At 40.3% G+C, this 22,786-nt stretch overlaps 1 protein-coding gene across 2 annotated transcripts in view; it reads left to right on the top strand.

Moving 5' to 3' along the window:
* pde4ba (phosphodiesterase 4B, cAMP-specific a) overlaps positions 1-22,786 on the top strand; it is a 204,834-nt gene that overhangs the window by 53,266 nt on the left and 128,782 nt on the right. The window contains exon 1 of one of the 2 annotated variants that reach the window (XM_055015857.1): positions 8,373-9,307. The exons of the other annotated variant lie outside the window; for it this stretch is intronic. Within the exon in view, the coding sequence (XP_054871832.1) occupies positions 9,084-9,307 (224 nt within the window). The 5' untranslated portion in view covers positions 8,373-9,083. Of the gene's footprint in view, positions 1-8,372; positions 9,308-22,786 lie in introns of those variants that run through there. 2 annotated transcript variants of the gene reach the window in all.

The following is a 22,786-nucleotide window of genomic DNA, read 5'->3' as shown; positions in this document are numbered from 1 at the left end:
CCCTCTTTTCTACTTGTACTAATTTAAGTGCCCTCGTCAATGTTTGGATGGAAGAGGAGGAAGCAAGAAGTTATTTTCGGATTCAATTATTTTTCCTGCTGATGTCCACAATTGTTTCTGAGCTCAGAGTGCCTCATGGATTGATTGTTGAAGTCGTGTGTGCAGCTGGGTGTGTTTGTGCCACTGCTTCAGAAAATCCTGTGCTGGGCTGCTGCAGAGGGGAACTGAGGCGATTATCAAAGATGGAACGTCTGCGCCTGCAATATATTTGTGTTTAATTGCATCTCGTCCATGTATAATACAGACATAGAAAGAAACAGGACAGAACGAAATAGCCAGTGGATGTATACAGAGTGTGCACACTAATAATCAGACCTTCATGTGTGGTAGCTTTAGATAAAGATGATGTTGCTTTAATATAGATTTCCTTAATCCGTGCAATCAATATGTGAATAAATGGTAGCTAAACTGAACTACAAAACAAAATAAAGCCTTTTAAATGCTTTGTGTTTATTACTTCATGTCTTTTGACTGTTCCCGAGTGTCTGAATGACAGGGAAAACATAGTTAGTAGTCTGCACTACTTTGAAAAATGCAACAAACTACCACGGTATTTTCAAGAAATGTCCATTTTCTTCAAACTTTTGGAATTACAGTATATATATATAAATGAATTATATATAGATGTCTGATAAAAGGTTTCAAAGTTCTCCTTTGCTTTGGACTGATCTCATGATCTTTTGATTGTGGATGATCCAGCATGTTTTCAGCACCATTTATTAAAGAGTGACGATTGACTAAATAATGCTCCACTGTTTCCGAACAGTGGCTGCTGGTGATGGAGGTTTGTGTTTCAGGGGTCATGTGTGTTTAAACCAGGTGCAGTCAGGATGTGGATTCTCATTCATTTCTGTATGGACGAGAGGTCGCCATAGTTACCTCTGGTTGGGAACTAACCTGCCTTCTTTTCTTCACACATAATTAAAATGTGATTAAACTTGGAATCTGACAAGGAATAGTACTGACCAACAACTTCATTGAGGGCTGTTATTAGCCTGTTGAATATGCTAGCTTCTACACTTTATGTTTAGTTTCACTATTCATACCTTCAGCTCAAAGTTCCACTTCAATACCCTGAGACAGTTCCTTGCATTCACTGTCCAAGAAGTAGTAACCACACACTATAGCCCCATTCTGTCTCCCTTTAAAACTCAGCAATGCGTACCCAGGCAAGGGCAAGATAAATCTACCGTTACAGAGCTACGCACGGGGATCCCCCTAATGCAACCCAAACTGTGGATTGAGCTACAGAGAACATTTATGTCTCTGAGATATAACTGCACAAAAGTGGAAGTGAGAGCCTAAGATTAAGCAGATATTTTTCCACTGAAACACCCCTAAAAATGAAGCCTGGTACCCCATCGGCCTTATGGACCACAAAGCAACAGAGCACATGGCGCATACTATGAGGTGGAGGCATGAGACATTTCCTGCTATCATATACCAGTATTGCTGCTGCAAACACTCCCAAGGAGGATGCAGTGCCAATCTTGATAACCAACCACTGCAGAAACTTGACCCATGTGCTGCAAGAAATGACAATGCCTAGCTTGATAAACAGAGCATTAGCCGAGAGCTAGAATAGATGGAGGATGTACTTGTATGTCGTGTGAGCTTTTTTGTGTTAGTGCTTGTAAGATTGTTGACGTGAAGAAGAATGGGAGGCAGTGAAGGAGGAGAGGGCATCAAGTGCTGTTCTATCCCCACCTACAACTACTTGCATGTCTCTTGTATCTGACAGAAGCTCACACAGGACCTGCACTCCTGCTGTGTCCGGTCTCTCGTCAGGAGGAAGGTGCAGGCAGAGACTTTTGCAGACAGGTTCTGTCACTCTTCTGAGGCCTGACACTGTTGATGCTGCTGCTGCTGCTGAGGAGGAGGCTGCTGATGGTGAAGGTGGGACCTCAGCTGCTCCAGCTGGTTATTCATGAGCTGGGAGAGTGTGCCAGAATGCTTGTCAGATTCGTCCAGGGCTTGGACTTGGTGGAAGTCCAGGTCCTTTGCCTGCGCTGGGCGCACATATACGAAGTGGAAACCCTTCACAAATGGCCTGCTTGCTCTCCCCCACATGTGGAGGAGGGTTTGGCATTGATCTGGTGACTCCTGTAGCAATTGAAACAGGACTCATGGAAATTGGAGGCTGCCAGCGGTGAGGAACAGATGGCGCAAGACTTATTAGTAGACTTCTTTCGACACTGGACTGTGGCAGATTCTTCCAGGTTCTTTTGGAGTGGCTTAGTAAAAAGTGAGTTGACCAAAAGGGTGCACTGGGGTGTTATAATAGGGATGTAGTGTGTGCTTGCTACCTCCTGATTGGATGGGGAGTGCAAAGATCCCTCTGAAGGTGCAGAGGTGGAGCCTCAGAGGGATTAACCAATAACAAAGTCTGTTAGAAGGCAAAACACGTGAGAAATAGAAATAGCTCTTATTTGAGCCCTTCTTTTGGCAACAGAATTAGAGCAGTATTTTTCCTCGTCTTCTCAAATGCCTAAACAAACCAGAGCAGAAGTTGATCCATAGCCAGTGGCAGTGTTTACACAAAACAAAAGGGCATTGCTTAAATGATTTGTTCTGTTCATACCCACACCAACCATACTGTGTTCTTTAAACCTATTAAGAGAGCTAAGTAAGATATTCTAGCCTTTAGTAATGTTATTTGAACATGGTGTGTAAAAATCTCAAGTCAGACAAACGTGTAATTCAATAAATGATCAGTCGTAATTGGTAAGGCAAAAATATATTTAATGCTCTGTGAAAAGATTGTTATACACTCTATTTTCACTATGGTTTTACTTTGTAATGTTTTCAGACATGTATGTCCAGTATATTGAGTATGTACAGGTCTTCCCAAAATACTGCATGGTGCATTTAACTACCTACAAAGAAAGTTCCATCTGGTCCTTTGTATGATACATACTGTTAAAATCTTCCCTTGTGAATGAAATTTACTGTTTCTTCCTCCTCTCTGAATTTCATTGGAAACTATTTTTGGATTTTTGAATTTTTCAGCCCAGGTCAGGGTGACACTGGTCAGATTATGACTTGTCTTTGTGGTATGAACTTGCTTTGTGCAGTGTGTTGTTGAGCTCTGTCCTTTTTGCTGTTGTTCCAGACGGCTTTCATTTGGGTGCTAGTAATTCTCAGCTGGCAGAAATTGTGTCTTACACTTTCCTTTTTAGCAGTCAAAGAAACACAGGCAAATTATGCATAGTATTTGAGATATTGTGTATTTCCAGCCATTTAGTTCCTGTTGTGAATTGTGTGCAAAAACTGTGACTCTGCTCTCAATCTGTACAGAGAAGAAATGACGTAACCATCATGATTTCACCTGATTATAAAATCAATGGTTTAGCCAGTGGATGGTTAAATACTATGCAGTTTTAGTGGTTAAAAATGTAGAAGTCATGTCCTCCACAGCTTCATCAACTTTAGGATTTCAGTTGAGTGTCAGAGAAAGAAAAATAATCCGTCATATTTACCTCGGCTACTGTCCTGGTACATTTTATTTGCATGGCAAGCCTCCCATGTGTGACTGTGAAGGTGAATTAAACCTGAGAATAGTTTAGTCTGTTAAGCTGTGAGCTGACAGAGAGTTTTGTTTTGTTTTTTTAAGCTGTCTGCATATACTCAAACATCCCAGGGAGAAATCTGCATCAGACATTATTCTTTCACTGTTATCTAGGATTGTACATAGAAGAAATATCAACAAGGTCACCTTCAAATCATAATACTCTTTGTTCAGCCTTCTTTTCAGCTATTCTAGATTTTTTGAAGCCTGTATTCACTTCTCTAATGTTTTCTACTCTTTTTATTTTTTATTTTGACTTTTCCACTTCTACCTTTTGTGCATACTAGCATTGATCACATGGATCTAATTCACATGGATGAATAATGCACTGCCTCTTTTTAACCTTGTGCATCTGTGCTTGGCACGTATCCGCTTTCTTTTTGTGCTTGAGTCACCGTTCCTCTGTTTTTCTTCACGAACCTTTATGAATCAGTACAGGTCTGTTAATCTAGGCCACAACGCGGGATTGTTTTTCACTTGTCTGAGAGAGATGGAGTGTGACAGAGGGGATAAGGAAGAGAGGGTTTTATGTAACCAGAGATACTACATTAAGGGCTCTCATCTCACGACCTAAATCCATCCCATGCACACCCCATCACCTGCATCCACCCCGTACGCTCAGAGTGACATGAAAGATCCCCTTCCTTCCAAACACACTCAGGTCCTAAGGATGATCTTATTACCTGGATTGGGGTTTCACTGTGGGAGACAAGAAAACAAGGGAGCAGGAGGCAGACTGCATTTCTTCTTTTTGCATGTTGTGACATTATAGAAAGTGACAGGTGGATGCTGGAGGAGCAGGGATGCTTATAAAAAATTTAACCCTATACTTATTTCGCAAGGTAAGAATATAAGAACAAAAATTTGTCAGGATATTGAATAATCATATCAGCTGTGCTCCTCCCAAAAATACATTGAGTGAAATTAGCACCAGCTACTGAATATTGGCTGCACAATTTTAAAAGTACCAGATATTACATGGTTCAGTATAAACCTAAAGCCAGAGTCAATAGAGCTTAAACAGAAAGAAACCGTACAGCAAAGCAGGACTACTGCTAATTTAATGACTATTCTTTTGGTTTGTTTTTTAAAGAATTTCTCACTGTCAGTAAAATGTGAGAAAAATACTCATCACAGTATCCCTGAAGCCAAAAACACATCTTCAAATTGCTCGACCAGTGTTAGAAAAAGATATTCCATTTAAATCTTCACATTTGCGAAGCTGAAATAAAACTTTTGGGTGAATTGCCTTAAAATCTAGTACAAAAATTCATGCCCCCCTCTGGGTGAGACTGTAGTGATCCCTGAAATTTTCTTGCCCTGCTATCATGTCAGAATGTTACCTTGGTTGCTTTGGTTAATGGCACAATGCCTTCAGAATTAACGGCGTTTTAGAAAATGATTCTATGTTATCACACTAACCAAAGATGTGAACACGGTTAATGTTGTACCAGCTAAAAATTAACATATTAGTATTGTCATCTTATCAGCAGAACTTGTTTATGATACATTACAAAAAAGATTAATCAGTAATGCAAATAGACAGTTACTTTTTTAGACAATTAAGTATTTGTTTAATTAATTGAGATATTTAAGACACCTAGAAGAAAGCAGGATTTTTATCATTCTTCACCACTACAGAGCCTCACATTTAGGTCTGCTTGATCAAGGAACATAATGCACCAGTGAAGAGCTGCCAGAGCTTCACAGCTGGCTGCAGGGGCTGTTATAAAATGCCAGTTCTTCCAGAACTATGACAATGCATAGTGTGCTTTTATTCAAGTGCTCAACGATGTGAAAACCGGTTTAGCACAGAACTAAATGGCTCAGTCACTCTCTAATTCAATCGCATTCTTTTTTTGGTGTTGTTTCTCTTCTCTTTTGTGCATTATCATTCCTCTACTATAAACCTCCTTTTTATTGTGAAAAATTGACTAATATGCAAAAGCCAGCAATAATGTTTTGGTTTTCAGGTATGTCTTTCTTTCTTTAGTATTAAAGGTCAAACATTGTGCTCCTTTCAGCAAATCAATCAAGGTCTCACTTGTCTCCAGAATGTGGCTTTTAATTTTTAGCTCAAAATACTGCAATGGTGGTTTATTTCAACATGAGACTATTACCCCTGGTTTTAGGGCTGTTCTAAACAGGGTGTTTCAGTGTTTTTAAACACAGCTGAGGTGCTGTTGTCCACCCCTCCTTCAGGGAGAAGACTCTCTCTACATCTATATTTGACAAAACAGCAAATCAACAACACGAACGCCGACAGACAGACATGAATGAGTCAGATCAGGACTTTTTATCATTTCTAATTTTCTGTCTAAGTGATCATTTTACATGGAAACATCTCTTGTTCACAGCACAGTCTGTGTTTTTAACTCATGTGTATGGTCAGTTTGTCAAACAAGCTTGCAGCTATGAAATCGGTAGTTTAATAGTGTAGAGCTGCAACTGGGAATTCACTCTGAAGTGAAGAGTCTTAGTGGGCTCTGTTCCAGTTGCTGTTTTAACTGTCGACTCTGGCTGCACTTTGTTGTAGTGACGCAGAACAGGTGACATAAAAATACAATAACCCACTAAATCCTTGTTTTTTTTATTTAAAATTGATCCTAAAGTTTCTGCTATCTGTGAATATTTGTAATTTTACAGTATCCGCAGAGCTCTGACCTTTGGGCATATGATCATGGCTAATGGTAATATTGCCATACAAGCAGCACAGCATGCTAACGCTAAAGAGTCTCCTGTTGTTGTGGAATTTAGTTCCAAGGATACTGGGTGTGCATGAAGACTTGTATTTTCACTCTTACCGTCAACAGCGGAACAGTAGGATTATACAAAATTTAAGCCAGACAACCTCTGGTTCCTCAGTTGGAATGAAGCAGCTCAGTTAAATAGTTTTATAACAACCACAAAGCACAGTACAGCTTTCAAGTTTCAAGAGACAATTACAGGTATATGGTGAAATTGTTACATTAAATCTTTCTTTTTCACTTCTATGAATTTTTAATGATTTTGGTGATTTCATGACTTTCCCACTGCTTCCACCAGCCAGTGAGATTTTTCAGTTATCCTGTGAAATATCTCAGGATGGATTGTCCCAAAATTTGAATCATCATCATGCCAAAGATTAAGTTTGGCAAGGGTAATGACTAAACACTTGGAAAAGTAATGTCAACATGGCTGTACTTTCTGTTTCGTGTTAACTGTAAGTGTTGATATAATGATGATCGTGCTAATATGCTAAAATAAGATGGAGACCATGTGAGGCATAATTTCACGATAACGTCAACCTATTTCTGGTATTCTCACTTTGGTTGGACAGGATTTAGAGATATATCATAATATATAATACCATGTTCACCTGCCTTTATTTGTATACAACTGGGATGTATTAGTCAGTAAGAGACATACAATTATTTTTATTACTGTGTGCAGTGTTATGCTATGTCAAGTGCTAACTGATCTGTTTGCTAGCAAAACCTTAATTATTAGTACTGGGATGTAAATTCGGAGTGTGACAGAGAAAATGTGCCAGGGAATGCCGTGCATCACCCACATATTTTAAACCACTAATGCATGATGCACACTCCAGCCTGCTGTGCTTCTGTGACGCCTCGCATTACTACAAGTGTGTTCTTCTTTATATGCAAGCTTGGAAAGACTATTTTCAAAGGGTTTCTTGGCAAGAATTTTAGTAAGAAATCTCTCCGTGCTTCAGTGGTACAGAATCATCAGTGACTCACAACCAAAACAAATCAGTCCACCGAGCAGATGAGCAAGTGCTCACATTTCCAACACTCGTCACGGTGCCATTCTGTCTCTTCTGATGTTCCTTTTGGATTTTTCTCCCTCATCTTCTCTCTCTCTCTCTCTACCTTCAGGGCATTACCCCACTCTCTTTTTCTCTCTCTTCTCTGTTCAACAGTCAGAGTAACCCTTTGTGTTTGTGGATATGTTTCTGGTATGACTATCTATCTGTTCTTTCTTCCTTTCTTTCTTTGTACACACCGTGGCAATCTCATGGTTGGATTGCTTCCATTCAGACAGAATTATGGACGGATGCGTGAGAGACAGACAGAAAATGTTAGTGAGATTACACTGGAATATATACCCTGGATGAAACATGATTATGTAGTTATCTTCTCAGTGGAGAATTACCTTTATGTACTGGCATAAATGCATAGTTCACAGTATTTATTTGAATCAGTTGACCTTTGAGCAGTGTGTGTGTTTCTCCTCAGTGATGCCCATTAAGCTGTTTACTTTTATCTCCCTTCCAAATTGCCTTTTTTTTTTCTTGGCCCATCCTCACTACTTGCTTGCCTCACTAAAGGTCACAACATCATCAGCAGCATTACCACAAATCCCGGCTAAACAAAAAATAAATAATAAATCTGACAACCTGTTACTGTGCCTGCCTGCCTGTCGTCACAATAACCGGCAGCCAATCCTCACCCGGGGAGGCGTGGCCTGCGCTCGCTGCGTGCCTGCTCTTAGCTCCTTGTGTATATTCTGAATGAAACAGCAAGTGAAGCTTTTGCATGCATGCTGTGCTCTGCTCCGCTCACCGCTCTGACGTGCGAGTGAAGGGAATTCTGACTTCAGGCTCAGCATAGCGGGAGTCACTCTGTGCCACACCGGGAGTGCCTTTGGGAGAGGTGGGGGTTGTTTAGAGAGAGAGAGAGAGAGAGAGAGAGGGGAGAGAGAGAGAGAGAGAGAGAGAGAGAGGGGAGAGAGAGAGAGAGAGAGAGAGGGGAGAGAGAGAGAGGGAGAGAGAGGAGGTCAGTCAAGCGGTGGTTGATGGAGAGAGAGCAAGTCTTTCTGAATCTTTCATAAGGGAGATCCTCCAACATCACGCCGCCCGGATGGACTGAGAGAATGAGTTGGTCCTGAGGTGTGCATTTAGCCGACACCAACATTGACAAGTGAGCTAGAGAGACACAGGGAGCAGCAGGAGGAGGGCACTGGGGTGTGCACTTTACAGACAGCAAGATCAGGAGAGAGATGGGAGAGAAGCGGTGTTGAGAAGAGAAATTTCTTCTGTATGTGACCCTGGTGGAGAAGCTCCTCTGAAAGCCTCTGATGAACAGAAGATCAGCAGGAAAGCACGGGACATGAGCCAGAGAAAGGAGAAAGGGAGAGGGCTGGCCGGCTAATCTCTAAACCCATGAAGAACGGGCAACGGGGGGAAAAAAAATAACAGAAAGCACAAAGGCAAAGCAACAAAAAAAGGTATGTGTGAGCTGGCCTTTTCCTGTGTGAGTGATCGCTCGTGAGGTAGCTGTAATCTCTCTGCAACATTTCAACCCAGTGAAAACTTCTCTGTGTCTGCAAGAGACAAGAGGAGAACTAAATCAGCTGTTTATGACTGACTGATTGGACTGAATTTGGACAGAATTGGCAGAATTTGGCTGAGGGATAACAGTCTGCCCCAGAGGACGCAACCCAGCCTGCAGGGATGTCGTCCAATGAGCTCAGCGTTGAGATGGACTCGTGCATCCGGACGTTCAAGGAGCACATGCACCTGGAGCTGGAGCCCCCAAAGATGCCAGGTGTGGTGGGAGGAAAGAGGGGAGCCACGTCCCCCAAACTGTCACCCAGAAGCTCCCCGCGCCTCTTTCGCAAGCTGATGGTCAACAAAAGCATCCGACAGAGGCGACGCTTCACTGTCGCTCACACCTGGTAAGGCCTGTGTGGAAAAATAAATAAAGGGGGTGAAAAAAAAAAGTGGAAATGCAAAAAATGTGCAGGGCATGAGTGACGTGACAGAGAATTAAAATGACGGAAGAAAAGCTGAAGTAGGGAGAGACTGTGGAAGCGAAAAGGATGGTAAAGAGACGTAATGGGGTTAAATTGATGGGGAATTGGGAGAGAATAATGGCAAAGAGGAGGGGAGCAGTTGAGAAGAAAAACAACAAGAGGGAAGAAGAGTGAGAGCTGGGATGGAGACAGACAGGAATTCATTTAGAGGTAAAGGGGTTAAACAGACAGTGACTAGGGGAAAGAGAAGCTGTGAAATAAAAAAACATTTCTAGGAATGTGAGAAAACATAACACAAGCACACAACCTGAGGCAGATGATGAAAGAGCTTCAGCTTTTTGAAAAGGATTTTGTGGTAAGAAGGGGGTCAAAAAATGTATCATAGGGCAGCTATGTGGTAATTTGTCACTGGGTTAAAGGATTACATAATGGAATAAATCCCATCCAGCAGACTCCCCTGTCCTCCATTTTGATGTAGTGTGTCTCTGCCCTGTACCTAGGTGAAATTTGTGTGTGGGGAGGGAGGATAAGTCCTTGTTTTGGATGACTGCTGTGATGTGCAGGGAGTGTTAGGTGTGTTATGCAACCTGGTGGTTCTTAACCTTTTTGGTTCACAGCCTTAATGAACAAATGGATGTCTACATAACACAACACATGCTCAACACAAAATTGTAACGTCACAGAATACGCAATCCATTCCATTCACAGTTTGGTGTGCCATTTACACTGAACCTATTTCCCTTGGTACTAGACACCCAAATGCTCTTCAGCTCAGCAGCATAACAGGGCAGAGGAAACAACATATTTACATATTTACTTTCTATAAATCCCATATTTCTTTCTTTTTTCCTATTTTGAGCCCCATCCCCCACCCACTCCCTGAGTCTACCTCCTCATTTTGCAGCAGTTAGGCTCCATAGTAGATGTGAAGGGAGCGCTTGCTATGTTATGCAATGTATGGATTAAAGGCGAGCAAAAGAGCTGCTGTGGTTTGACTGCATGCTCAAGGTGACTTTTTTTTTGTTGTTTAAATTAGGCGGTGGAAGATGAAGGGTTTTATTTATTTCATGACATTTGAGAAGGTGAAAACCATCATCTTCAAAAGAAGGAATTGTCATATAGCCCTAAACACATACCACACATCTCAGAAACTGGTTGCAATCAGAGGTAACGTGACAAAGCAGGCTTGTCACTGCTTGCATGGGGAGGGGTGAAAAAACATCTCTGTTGTGGAATAGGAGGAAAGGGAAATGAGTCCAGATATTAATCTGCTCCCGTATGTTGTGTCCACATAATGAGTTGTTTCTGTGATGGAAAGGAGATAATGTGTGTGTGTGTGTGTGTGTGTGTGTGTCTTCTCTATGTGTATGTGCAACTATAATCTGTGTGAGAGTATGCTTATATATATATATTTTGACACTACATCCATATGTGTGTACATATGGGGGATTTTGGATCCAGATATTGCATTTGTAAATGTAAAGGCTGCTTATTCTCTCTCTGCTCCTTGTATATCCCACTCCCTCCTCCCAGTCAGAATGGGGACTCATGTCTCTTTATCTCATCTCTCTCTCATTGTATAGCCTATTTCAGAGCAGAGGGAGAGATATTTATGGGGGTTGGGTGGGTACAGAGGGGAAATCGCAAGAAGAAAAACAAGGAACATGGCTTCATTTAGAAACCATTAAAGATGCCAGTAGTGTCCTTTGCCTTGTTTGTTCTCATAAATCTGCAGCATATATGGGCTTGATCCTGACAGCACCTATAACACCCATTACACCCATTAACCACCAGTCCAGCCCATTAACTGCCACGTTGGCCATAAAGCGTCCTTGAGCGGAGCATTGAGGTTATTATGAGGCTCTAAAAGTGACAGGCAAAAAGATAAAAATGGAAAAAGGAGCAGAGTAGAAACTGCAAGAAAGAGTCCTAAAGGAACAATCATCAGTCATCTGTAAAGGGGGAGGCGTGGCAATGAGGACAGTGAGGAGAAAAGTAAGACGGTAATGACAGTTGAAAACCATGACCAGGTGCTTAAAGCGTAATTTCATGCCTATTTTCTACGAGACACACATTCCGTGTTGCAAAATAACCGGCCAGACTACAAGATTTATCATTGTACTCTTTGTTTTATGCCATGTCATTATATACACTGTGTGCTGCCCCAGAATATCATCATCTGTTTTAAAAAATCCCCTCACCTGGAAATCCTTCCGGGTATTACCGGCCACTCACTCTTTCTGGCCTAATTGTCTGCCTACCTGTGCCAGGCCTTGGGGAAGTAATGAAAAAAGGATGATGAATTAGTGATAAGCACTTTGCAGGCTCCTCCACAGCTAGATAGGTGACAATAAAAGACATTACGTAATTGTGTTTTTATATATTCTGATGCTAAATGGAGCTCTGCATTAATTATCACTGATTATCATTTCAATGTTTTAAATAGACAGAAGCAACTTCTGCTTCACAGTTGCAATACCAGACGCCACTCACTTTTCTAAAAAATACCGTGTAGCTCAGTGCCTGTAAACTAGAAGATATTTATGAGGTAGTTTTAAGAATGCAGCATTTTGAAGTTGAACATTTATTAAACTAGGCATCAAATGACAAAGTAGAGTTGTCACCTGAATCTGCAGCTCCATTCTTGGCTGTCGGGCCCTAAATTTAGCTTTTCTGTTTCACTGTCACTGCTCTAGCATCGCAGAAGGGAGCGTTTTATGAAGCTCTAGAGCCCGACAGTGCACTACCTACCGCCACCAAACAGCACACAGCCGCAGTTAGTGATTCACTGGTACACAACATGGAGGAGCAATTAGTGGTAAAGATCCTGATATGTCCCTCAGGAGCCGGTGGAGACGGAAGACAGAAATAATAAAGGTAATGTTTTACATTTACAAGAGGCCACAAGCATAAATATAAGTGGATGATGGTGCTGTTTCTCAAATCCTGGTTGTGTGGTTAGGAAATTGCTTGCTAACAAGTTCGTCATATCAGGTTGGAGAACATTAAAATGTCACTGTGGGCGACATGATAGTTGAGTCGTTCGGACACATACTACAATGCTTGGTGTCCCTGTTTCAAATCCCAGCAGGTCCGTACCTTTACTGCATGTCAGTCTCCTGCTCTCTCTCCCAACTGGTAACAATAAACCCTTGCAATCCTCTTAACCCAAACAAGAGACGGATAGATGGTCTTCATTGTCTCATGATGGGAAATTTATTTTCTCGCCATCTACACATGATGCAATGACAGAATATATTTTTGTGCCTAAACCATAACCATAAAGTTTTAAAGTTGCAGACATCCTGCTCAAAAGGCCATCAGATTAAAGAATGCAGTGTTATGTGGTTTTACAGTCTGTGGAGATGCTGATTTGTGATTTGAAGGAATTGTTGGAACGATTTTACTAGTGATTTTCATATGGTTACAGCTGATTAACTTTTAGACCAGAAAACAAAATGAAAAATGTCATCATTTCAGAATAAACTGTCATAAAAGATTTAAATAGAATCACTGGCTCAAAAGGGCAGTTTTGTATTTGTGTAGTATTTGTCTTGGTCTGAGTTTTACGTGACGTGTTTAAATATACGAGATGATTTTAGTCACACATACTGAGAGAATGTAATGTCTGTTTCATTATTTGCTTTTGGACCTCAAACCTTCTCACTTCATAGGTTGAATGAAGGCAGCTGCGTCACAGACACACTGCTCAGTATTACTGAGATGATCTATCTGGACAGACATGCTAGTACATTCCACCTTTCTCTCATTGTTCTCGCTCCTTCGCTTTCTTCCTGTTCAAGGCCTTAAATTTTCTTTTTTTTCTCTCACAACTAGTCGTTTTTCAGTGAAAATCTGTCATCAATCTAGAATTCAAAACATGCAACAACTTTTCCAAATTCTTGTGTGATCAATTCTAAATGTCATTCTTCTTGGTAGCAATATGTGGCTCTGCTGTGGACCAGTGGCTGGTGAACTCCTGACCTACTGGCAGTCAGACAATGACTCTTCTGTTTGAGATGTTCAGCTCCTCCCCTGTCTCTTTCTATCTGTCTCTTACGCTCTCTTGAGCTGTCTCAGTGTCTCTTTCCTAAATTTCACTTTCTGCCTCCTCCTTTCTTTGTGCGACTTCCTTGCTGTCTGTTCTTCTCTGTTTTCTTGTGTCTTTCCATTCCTGTCTTTGTTTCTTTTGTAGGCGCTTTTTCTTTCTGTCTTTCCTTGTCTGCCTGTCTTCCTTTTGCACTCCAAAGCACCACATGATGTAAATGTTTGATGGCTGGCTGGGGCGTATGACCGCTCTGTTTTCCACTCACACAAAAAGCACATTAAGGAGAGAGAGGGAGATTGGAGGGAAGTAAGAAACTGCAAGAGGGAATAGGAAGATGGGAGAGGAGGCAAAAATAGACAGAAAAAGCCCTCATTCCTTAGTTAAACTTTTCATATTGAATAAATCTTGCAAGTATATACACTGCATGTGGCTGCTAAACATTACTCAACACCTAGCGAAAGATAATCACACCTACATGTCTGTGAAACATAAAATAATTGAGGCTGTTTTTATCTACAGCCACAATAGGAAAGAGTGCTCAGTTAGATTGTGCTGAACTTGGCCTCCTTCTGTGTGTGACGTCCATCAGATGCTTTCAGGGGGGCGAAGAGATACCGGAGGAGGCAAGAGGGACAGATAAAGGGGCGGAGGGAAGGAAATGCACATGTTGTGTATATAGAAGGAGAGACGGATAAACAGAGAAACAGACTTCATTTACCACAGTGGCGTCAGCCCTGGTGAAAACAAATAGAAGTTGCTCTACACAGAGGATTATTTACCTTAGCCTAAATGTCAACCTAAATATCCATCCCGCTGCACTCTTCCATCCAGCACTCAGTCTGCTATTGATTTGTTTTCTTCTCCTCTTGCCTCCGTGACTCACCAAAAATCATCTTTATATGAACGTCAGGGAAAGGCTTGACGTGATTATTGTTACTGCTGCAGCCAGTGTGTTTACGCCAACTGCTCACTTGAGTAAGAGCCTGGGAGACAGATGGAGAGACAAAAGATAAACCATTTCATTACAGAACAAATGGCTCTAAAATCTGATTAAGACATGATCATATTACAATATATTATGACATCCTGTTCATACGTGTGGCTCCTCCTTTGTAAACTTAGTAAAAATGCTCTCATTACATTTGCCTGAAGAGTCTGTTTCGTGTTTGCAGAGCGCTCTCGCTTTTTATGTAACGTCCTGCAACTCTTTGGGAATCTTGGCTACTGTGCCACATATTGACCTTCTGAACTGCTTTTGGTGGAGTTTGTAGTCAGATGATCCTTTAAAGTTTTATTGTCTGTGGTAGGACAAGTTAAATAGGAGATGTTCTGGTGCTGTTGCTATTTCTATGACCATTATTCAATTACTTTAGCAGACATCAGATAAAGGAGTGAATGCAGAGACTATAGCTGTCTAATGTAGCTTGTGTGTTGGTTTAGCAAACAGCTACAAATTACCTCGATATATTAGCCTCGTGTTCTTATGTTAGATGGGCTGGGTTAGACTATAACCGTGAGATAACGTAGCAAATGTTGAAAGCCAGCATTGAAAGCAACGTAGCGGAAAACATTTATGATGCATCGGAGAAGAGTTGACTGATAGCTTTAATTTTTCACCTTGCTCTGTGCATGTAGACCAAACTGACAATGGAAAGACCGGCATAGACACTTTTATTCTTTGCAGTTTACTGTATGTTCTGAAGGATTTTTTTTTCTTAAACGTGCACGAGATCCGTATCGTCCTTCTGGATTTCTGGCGCTCCATAGGTCAAAGTTGTTCAGATGCTCGGAGTAACTGAGGTTGCTTTTCATTAATCTACCCTTGTGGCCTGATTAGATTAATAAAATTACAAGTTCTGATGCTGCAATTTGGCTTGCGTTTTTAAAAAATGTTCATATAATTCATGTAAACCAGATACTTAAACTGGGGTTTCTATGTCAAAACTGTTAAATATGTTCTTGATGAATATAAAACTACTAAACCATTTAATGAGTAACGTCATCTGCATTTTCCCTGCGTACCAAAAGCTCTGATTGGATTTTCCAGGCACGTACGAGTGAAGCAACCACACCAGATCTTTTTGAGTCACTGATAAATTCGGTGACGTGGGCGGTGATTCAGAAGTCTGGAATCACTCTTCCTCCTCTCCTCCTCTTCGTTCGCTCACGCCGCATAACTCGGTTCAGCACCCTCCATCTCTCTCTCCTTTCCCTGCACCGAAGCAGCCGAGCAGAAAGTTAACTATTACGGATGGGTGAAGGAGTGCGATCGGCCAGGGATGTCTGTGTGTGCGCATGTCTCTGTGCATGTTAACATGGCTGTATCTTGGCCAAGATTGAGTCTCAGGGGGATGAGCATGTGTGGTGCATTGTGGGTGACGTGTTTCACGCCTTTTTACATGTTGAAACACATGACATGCACGGTTGATTAAATTTTAAGATTGCTTATTGTAATTCCAGAACTGTAATTTCATTGATTTTTTTTTTTTTCCCCAGCTGCAGGTTTGTATTCATGTTCACTCTGAGTAAAGCGACGCAAGGGAGTCATGAATTCCCTGTTAAGAGACAAATTTTCACAAGAAAGTACTTGATGTTGACACAATATGTTGACAACTCAACTGCTTAATTACCTCGAGCGGTATTTAAGTTTGCAAGCATGCGGTGTTAAAGGGCTGATGGGAAGGTAAGAGCACGTTCCACTGGGATGTCCTGGTGGTTGCGCTAAGCTACTGTAAGGAACATACTGTACCATGTACTTACACTGCTGTCAGTTTGAATTTAGCTGATGAAGTGTATTGCTTGTCATCACACTTCTTCCCCTTTTGCATTTTGCTGTATATGGCCTACAAAAGCAGCAATGCCTTGAAATTCTGATACCCTCGTGTCTACTGACCATGAAAAAATAATTATTTATATTGCATTTTCCTTTGCACACTGGTAAAGCCTAAATAAATAATATAAGAATGAACATATATTGACATTCCACTGCATGATAATATAGTGATGCTTTCAATCTTCAAAAAGGGACTTAAACAATCATCTGTCATCATATCTTTGCACACTTGACATTAGTGATAGACCCAAATATGACTACATTTTTGTACATTTTTGATAACTCCCTAAAAAAACAAGGAGAACACATATTGTATGACAAGTTTTGTGTTGATTCTCAGTGGAATCCCAATAATATGATATAATAGCCTTTTTGTTTTACAGAGTGTCAGTTAATTCTTTGTTGAGAAATTATTAATGACAGCAGCATAGTGCATGAAATTATAGACAGTGGAAAATAATAAAAACATCGTGCTGCAGAGTTTATCAGTGGGATCAGCAGAAAAAACAAGTCACATTACAGGGATTTTATTTATTAATCAGAATGACTTATATCATGTCATGCTGCTTTATGATGCCTATGAGGAACATGAATGAATAACATTTTGTTGTTTGAATAATGTATGTTTAATGTGTAATTGTATTATGTATACACTGTAAAACCATAGACAGACCACACACTGTGTAAAACAGTTGATTAGTGGACTGTATATGTATCTGGATTACTTGACTCTATGAATCAGCATAAATTCAATGTCAAGTCTCTGGAAACCATGTGACCTTTAGCAGTAGCATTCAGGAAACATCGGAAAACCTATTTACCTTCATTATATTCCCTCATTCCTCCTTCTCCTTCTCATTTATTCTGCCACCCCTCCCCCCATCCCTCTTGCCATTTTGCTGCCGATAACACTGTGACATTTGTAATAAAATTTCAGATAACAATTAACAACTGACATTCTCAGTAGTTTGTGTGTTTTATAATTGACCTCATATCACTGCTGCTGCTCTGGGAAATGTTAGCGTGCTGAGAATTCTGCCTTTCCTTTTTGTTTTTGTCAAGTAGTTGTTTTTTTTTTCAGTTTCTGGTTAGTAATTTAGGTTTTTTTTTTTGGTTTCTAGAGACACGTAGCATTCCCTGTTCAACTGAGGGGAGAGAAACAGAGAGAAGCAGCAGGAGAGAATGAGGAAATAAAAGAACGAGAGCAATTAGTTGCCATTTCAGTTCAGAGGTAGAGAACGGGGCTATGTGCTGTGTGGAAGGACCACCAATTCAGAGCGTGCTTATTAGGGCAGCTACAACTGTGGATTTTGCTATTAGCATATTCTGCTCATGCTCAATCACACATGCTTGTGTGACTGAGCAACCATGTGTGTCTTTGTGACATCCACATATTTGCTGGTCTGAGTGCATACCTTTGTACGTCTTTGAGAAAATACAGCTGTGTCATTAACCTGTTACTTCTGATAGTGCGTGTCTGTGTCTTTGTGAGTGTGTGAAATAGCAGCTGAATATTCTTTTCAGCCCACTGAGACGAGCACAAGCTTTCATTAATAACAAGAGTTCTAAAGCTCTGAAGTAAGCAGAACGCAACAGTACATTTCCTTTCTGCCTCGTGCCCTTCTGTCTGCTCTAAGAATGAAGCAGCAATTATTCACCACTTGATTGCTGTCTATCACACTGACTGAAAGGAATTATGGCAGCATCCTGTTTTTTTTTTCCAGCAGCAACAATGTGCAGCCATGCACAGGGTAGGCAGAGCTGCATTGTGCTTTATCTTATCAAATGAATGCAGGCTTGCTGCATCTGAAAACTAAAGTTACTGTAGCAGAAGTTATACAAAAGTTGTTTCAGCTGAGCATGGTATGACAAAGAAATAACATTTGTCAGTACATAGACTTGGAATACTGAATATCCTTTAGAGTAGAGTTAAACATTAAAAAATGAAAGGAGCTTGCCGCATGCGTAAATCTGCCTAGAGCAAGCCATCCTCAAAAACTGAGTGACGATACAAGGAAGAAACCAGTGCAGGAGGCCACCAAGACACCTATGATTCCTCTGAAGGAGGTACAAGCATCAGCAACTGAGATGGGAGATTGTGCATAAAGCAACTGTTGTCAGGGTTCTTCACCAGCCAAAGCTTTATGGGAGAGTTGCAAAGAGAGAGCCACTGCTGTAAAAGTTCATATTAAACTTTGACTAGCGTTAACCAGAAGGCATGAGAGAGACTATGGAGTCAAGTGGAAGAAGGTTCTTTGAGCTGATGAGACCAAAATGTAACTTTTTGGCCATCAGACTAGAGGTTGTGTTCGGTAGACACTAAAAAGTGCACATCATCACAAACACACCATCATTGCTGTCATCGCTATTACGCATGGTGGTGGCATCATCATCATGTGCGGATGCTTCAAGGCAGCAGGCTCTTGAAGCCTTGTGAAGGCAGAAGGTAAAATGAATGCCCCAAAGAATAGGGAAATTCTGGAGGACCACCTAATGCAGTCTGCAAGAGAGAACTGCCATTTGGGAGGAGATTTGTTCACCTTAAGCATACAGCAGAACTAAGAGTCAATACCTCAGCTGAATTCAGAATTTGTGGCTGGACTTGGAAGGGGATGTTTACTCACAATCCCTAGGCAACCTGACAGTTTTTCAAAGAATGGGGTAAAATTGCAGTGTCCAGATTTGCATGGCTGATTGAGACCTATACATACAGCCTCTATGCTGTAGCTGCAGCCAAAAGTGCTTCTCTTAAAATAGATATAATGACTCGAAGGGTTTCAGTACTTATGCAATCACTTATTTTATGTTTTAGATTTTAATTGACATTACTTGGTGAAATCTATTTGAACTTAGACAAGAAAGTCTTTTAAATTCTTCACAAAAACATTAAATTATATGGACCACGATTCAGTGTTGCAAAGCAGTAAAAGGAAAATGTCCAAAGGGGATTAATACTTTTTTTTTTATCAGCACTCCTATAGCACTATTATATTGCATTATGTTACACTGAGGGATGTTTCTAATAATTAGTATGCTTTCACTGAGACAGAAATCTGACATTTCATGTGTCCCTGAGTGGTTTCTTTTTTTCAACAGTCAGCAGCCCAAAAATCTGTACAAAAACACTGGGTTGTGTGTCTGCAGCAACAAAATGCCGTTAAATGACGTCTCTCTGTTGCAGACGTGAAAAAAACACTGATTATCTAATGGTTGAACAGCATTTAGCTTGAAGAATAAACAAGGGATGGAATTTGATGAACATCTTGCCTTGAAATATCCTTATCTTTGAGGCTGTCATAGCCAAAAGCATTTTTTAGTTGGATATTTGCTAGCAAAGCAAACTATTGCACAAAGCTGTAACTAATATTCAAAAGGCATTAGTGGTCCATGTGAATCAGCAGACCCAAAGCATAACTGTGTTTTGAGTTCAGCTCAGGTTCCGATGACAACGCATACAGCAATTTGTTTACACACTGTAAAACTGCAAATTGTACTCTAATAATCATCATCTTCATAACTCAAAAAAACTCTAAACGTATATCTGATGATTGTCGGATTCATTTTGTTAGTAATGAACATAATGGTTCAAATTTTTGCAATGATCATCAAACCAACAGGGAGATGGTGTCTGTTGACTGTCTGAATCACAGTACAATAAGATTCTCTGTGCAGCAGTCTGATAAACAAGATTCTCACACATTTTATCTGTTAATCAGTCAATGTTGTGTTTAAGCCCCTGGATGCTAAAACCTGGATTTGGAATGGATGTTTGCCTTAAAAACATTGTAAAAATCACACTATTTATCTCAAATAGTAAAAAGCACAAAGAATCATGAGATTTCAGACATAACCAACTCTACGTTTGAAATAACAATATTTCATCAAAAGCATTTAATTTGTCATGTAAGTATTTGACAAAAAAAATAAATCTATTCTAGTCTGATTCTGTAAAGACATGACTGACTGAGCTGTGACCAACAGTCACATGACAAAAAATCTGCCGCTTTCCCGCTGACCTGGCTGAACTGCAGATTGTTTACACAGAGCACATAGGAGACAAGCATGGAAACAAATAAAAATGTAAGTAGTTCATTATCTATAGTATGTAAAGCAGTTTTTTCAAGGGGTGGAACACCTGTGGGCACTTGGAAAATGTTGATTCAATTTTATACTCAACTTTCATTTTTCTTTTTTATTATTATTTACGTCTTTAAAACTTTGTTTTATAACTCATGGAAACTGCTTGGGTTTCACAGGGTTACTGTATGGTTTAAAACAAATGAATACTGGCCTTATTATGACTGCTCCTTTATTACTACCCATCTGTGTTCTTTGTGTACAACAGGGCCAACTTGGTTCAAGAAGTTGTGTGTACATTTTAGCAGTATGACTATCTGTGTCTGTGATTTCTCTCTCTCTCTCTTTGTGTGTTCATGTGTTTGTGTGCGCATGTGCGTGCGTGCATGTTGCCTGTCTCCTTGACTCATTGTCACCATCGGCCTATGGGGAAACCACCCCCAACACACTTTCTGATATGCAGTGTGAGATGCAGTGTGTGTGTGTGTGTGTGTGTGTGTGTGTGTGTGTGTGTGTGTGTGTGTGTGTGTGTGTGTGTGTGTGTGTGTGTGTGTGTGTGTGTGTGTGTGTGTGTGTGTGTGTATGTGTGTGTGTGTCTGCACTCATATTGTGGGGACTTAAATGTGTTGACACAATCACATTGTGGGTAGAAAAGGCAACATAGATCATTAAATTTTAGTATGACGATGGTTTAAGGTCAGGGTAGTGTTAGGATTAGAAAAGTGGCAGTTATGCTTAAGCTTGGACTAAGTCAATGTAATGTCCTCTAAGTGATGGAAGTATAAGTCCATGACTTGTGTGTGCGTGTGTGTGTGTGTGTGCGCGTGCACACTGATGTGAATATAACTGGGCTTGTACAGAGGCTGAATGGTTCAGTGTTAAGTTTGTGCTTGGGGATAAAAGGATTTGTGTGCATTGTGTCTGTGTCTTAAGTGTTTGTGAGAGAGGTACAGCAAACAGAAGGGATTATATGGAGGAAATATTGAATACACTGTAGTTTATACTCAAATATGTACAGTGTAATATTCTGTTTTCATTATTTTAACTGAAATGTTCAGATTGATTTTTCCCAGTTCCAATCTTTCACTCACCACTGTAGTAAGAACAAATCTTATCCAGTAGTTTTAGGACACTAAAACATTGTCATTATTCTTTTTCTTTTGTTCCGGTTCAGTTTACAAATATTGAGGCAACTCTGAGTGTGTTACCTCGACTTGAGTATCCTAGTTATCGTCAGACTTTTGAAGTGTTTCTGTCTTGTGTTTGCACATGTAAAGTGGTGCCCTACAGCTATAATGTGAGTGTCTAGAAAATTAGTATTTGTATTAAAATCATTGTAAATAGCCATGATTGACTCTTACAGACTTGAAAGAGCCACAACCATTGATGTGCTACAGCACCATTATCCTCCACAGGAAAACATGGAACATATCTTAATTCTAAACAAACAATCATCAGGGAACCCACTGATGTTTTTGGCATTTTCATTTTTGAAATGGCCAAAATCTATTTAGCCCCTTTCAGACATGTGCTCCTCTCCATAAATCTGATGACATCTGAACTTGTCAGCTTTGTATTTGAATGAACTCTGGTTGCTCTTCTATAATTATCTTCTATCACTTTCAACACAGCTCAAGTCTGATCTGCATACAGTTGTATGAACAGGTGGGCTTGCACAAGATTGCAGGGTATGGAGCATGGAATCTCATTTATGATGATGATGATGCCACCACCATGCTTAAAACAACATTTTATCCAGGACTTTGAATGCTGCTGACTACCTGACACGCTAAGCGACGTAACAGAAACACAGACATAGGAGTCAGGGAAACATTTTACATTTGGTGCAATGGATTTTAATTTAAATTGTTGACCTGTTCCAGTCTGTATGGGTTACAGGATACTGGTGTCCTGAAAGATACAGTGGAACATGTCAGGTCATGGTGAAGATTCAGCCACTGTTCTGTTACGATCAACCACTACTAACACAGTCCATAGCAGCACAATGGACATTGTTAGAGTTGTTATCAGAAAAAAAGATTATTATTTAACACAAATCAGCAATCACAGATCAAAAATGTTATGATTGCTGATGTGTGTTTCAGTAAAATTTAGAAAATATTTTATGGTAGTGTATGAATATAATTTGGAAGAAGTCTGATTTACGCACACACTGAGGGAAAAAAGACAATATACTATGATCGTGTCATGTAGATGAATGTTTCCTTTTCATCCTCACTGTGTGCTGGTAAAAAGCATCTTTGCAGGCACCAGCTCATTATACATGCCTTATCTCTGAATTACGTTACTGTGGTCTATAATTAACTTATATTTGCACATTTTCTCAGGATTGTGTGAATCTCCTCTTTAAACAGTGACATACTGTAAGTGAACATTTTATTTGTATTCAATAAATGTAGGCATTGCACATACAATGGGAATG

The sequence above is a fragment of the Amphiprion ocellaris genome, chromosome 2 (assembly GCF_022539595.1).
Source record: "Amphiprion ocellaris isolate individual 3 ecotype Okinawa chromosome 2, ASM2253959v1, whole genome shotgun sequence".
Classification (NCBI taxonomy): domain Eukaryota; kingdom Metazoa; phylum Chordata; class Actinopteri; family Pomacentridae; genus Amphiprion; species Amphiprion ocellaris.
This window is presented reverse-complemented; position numbering and strand designations above follow the sequence as displayed.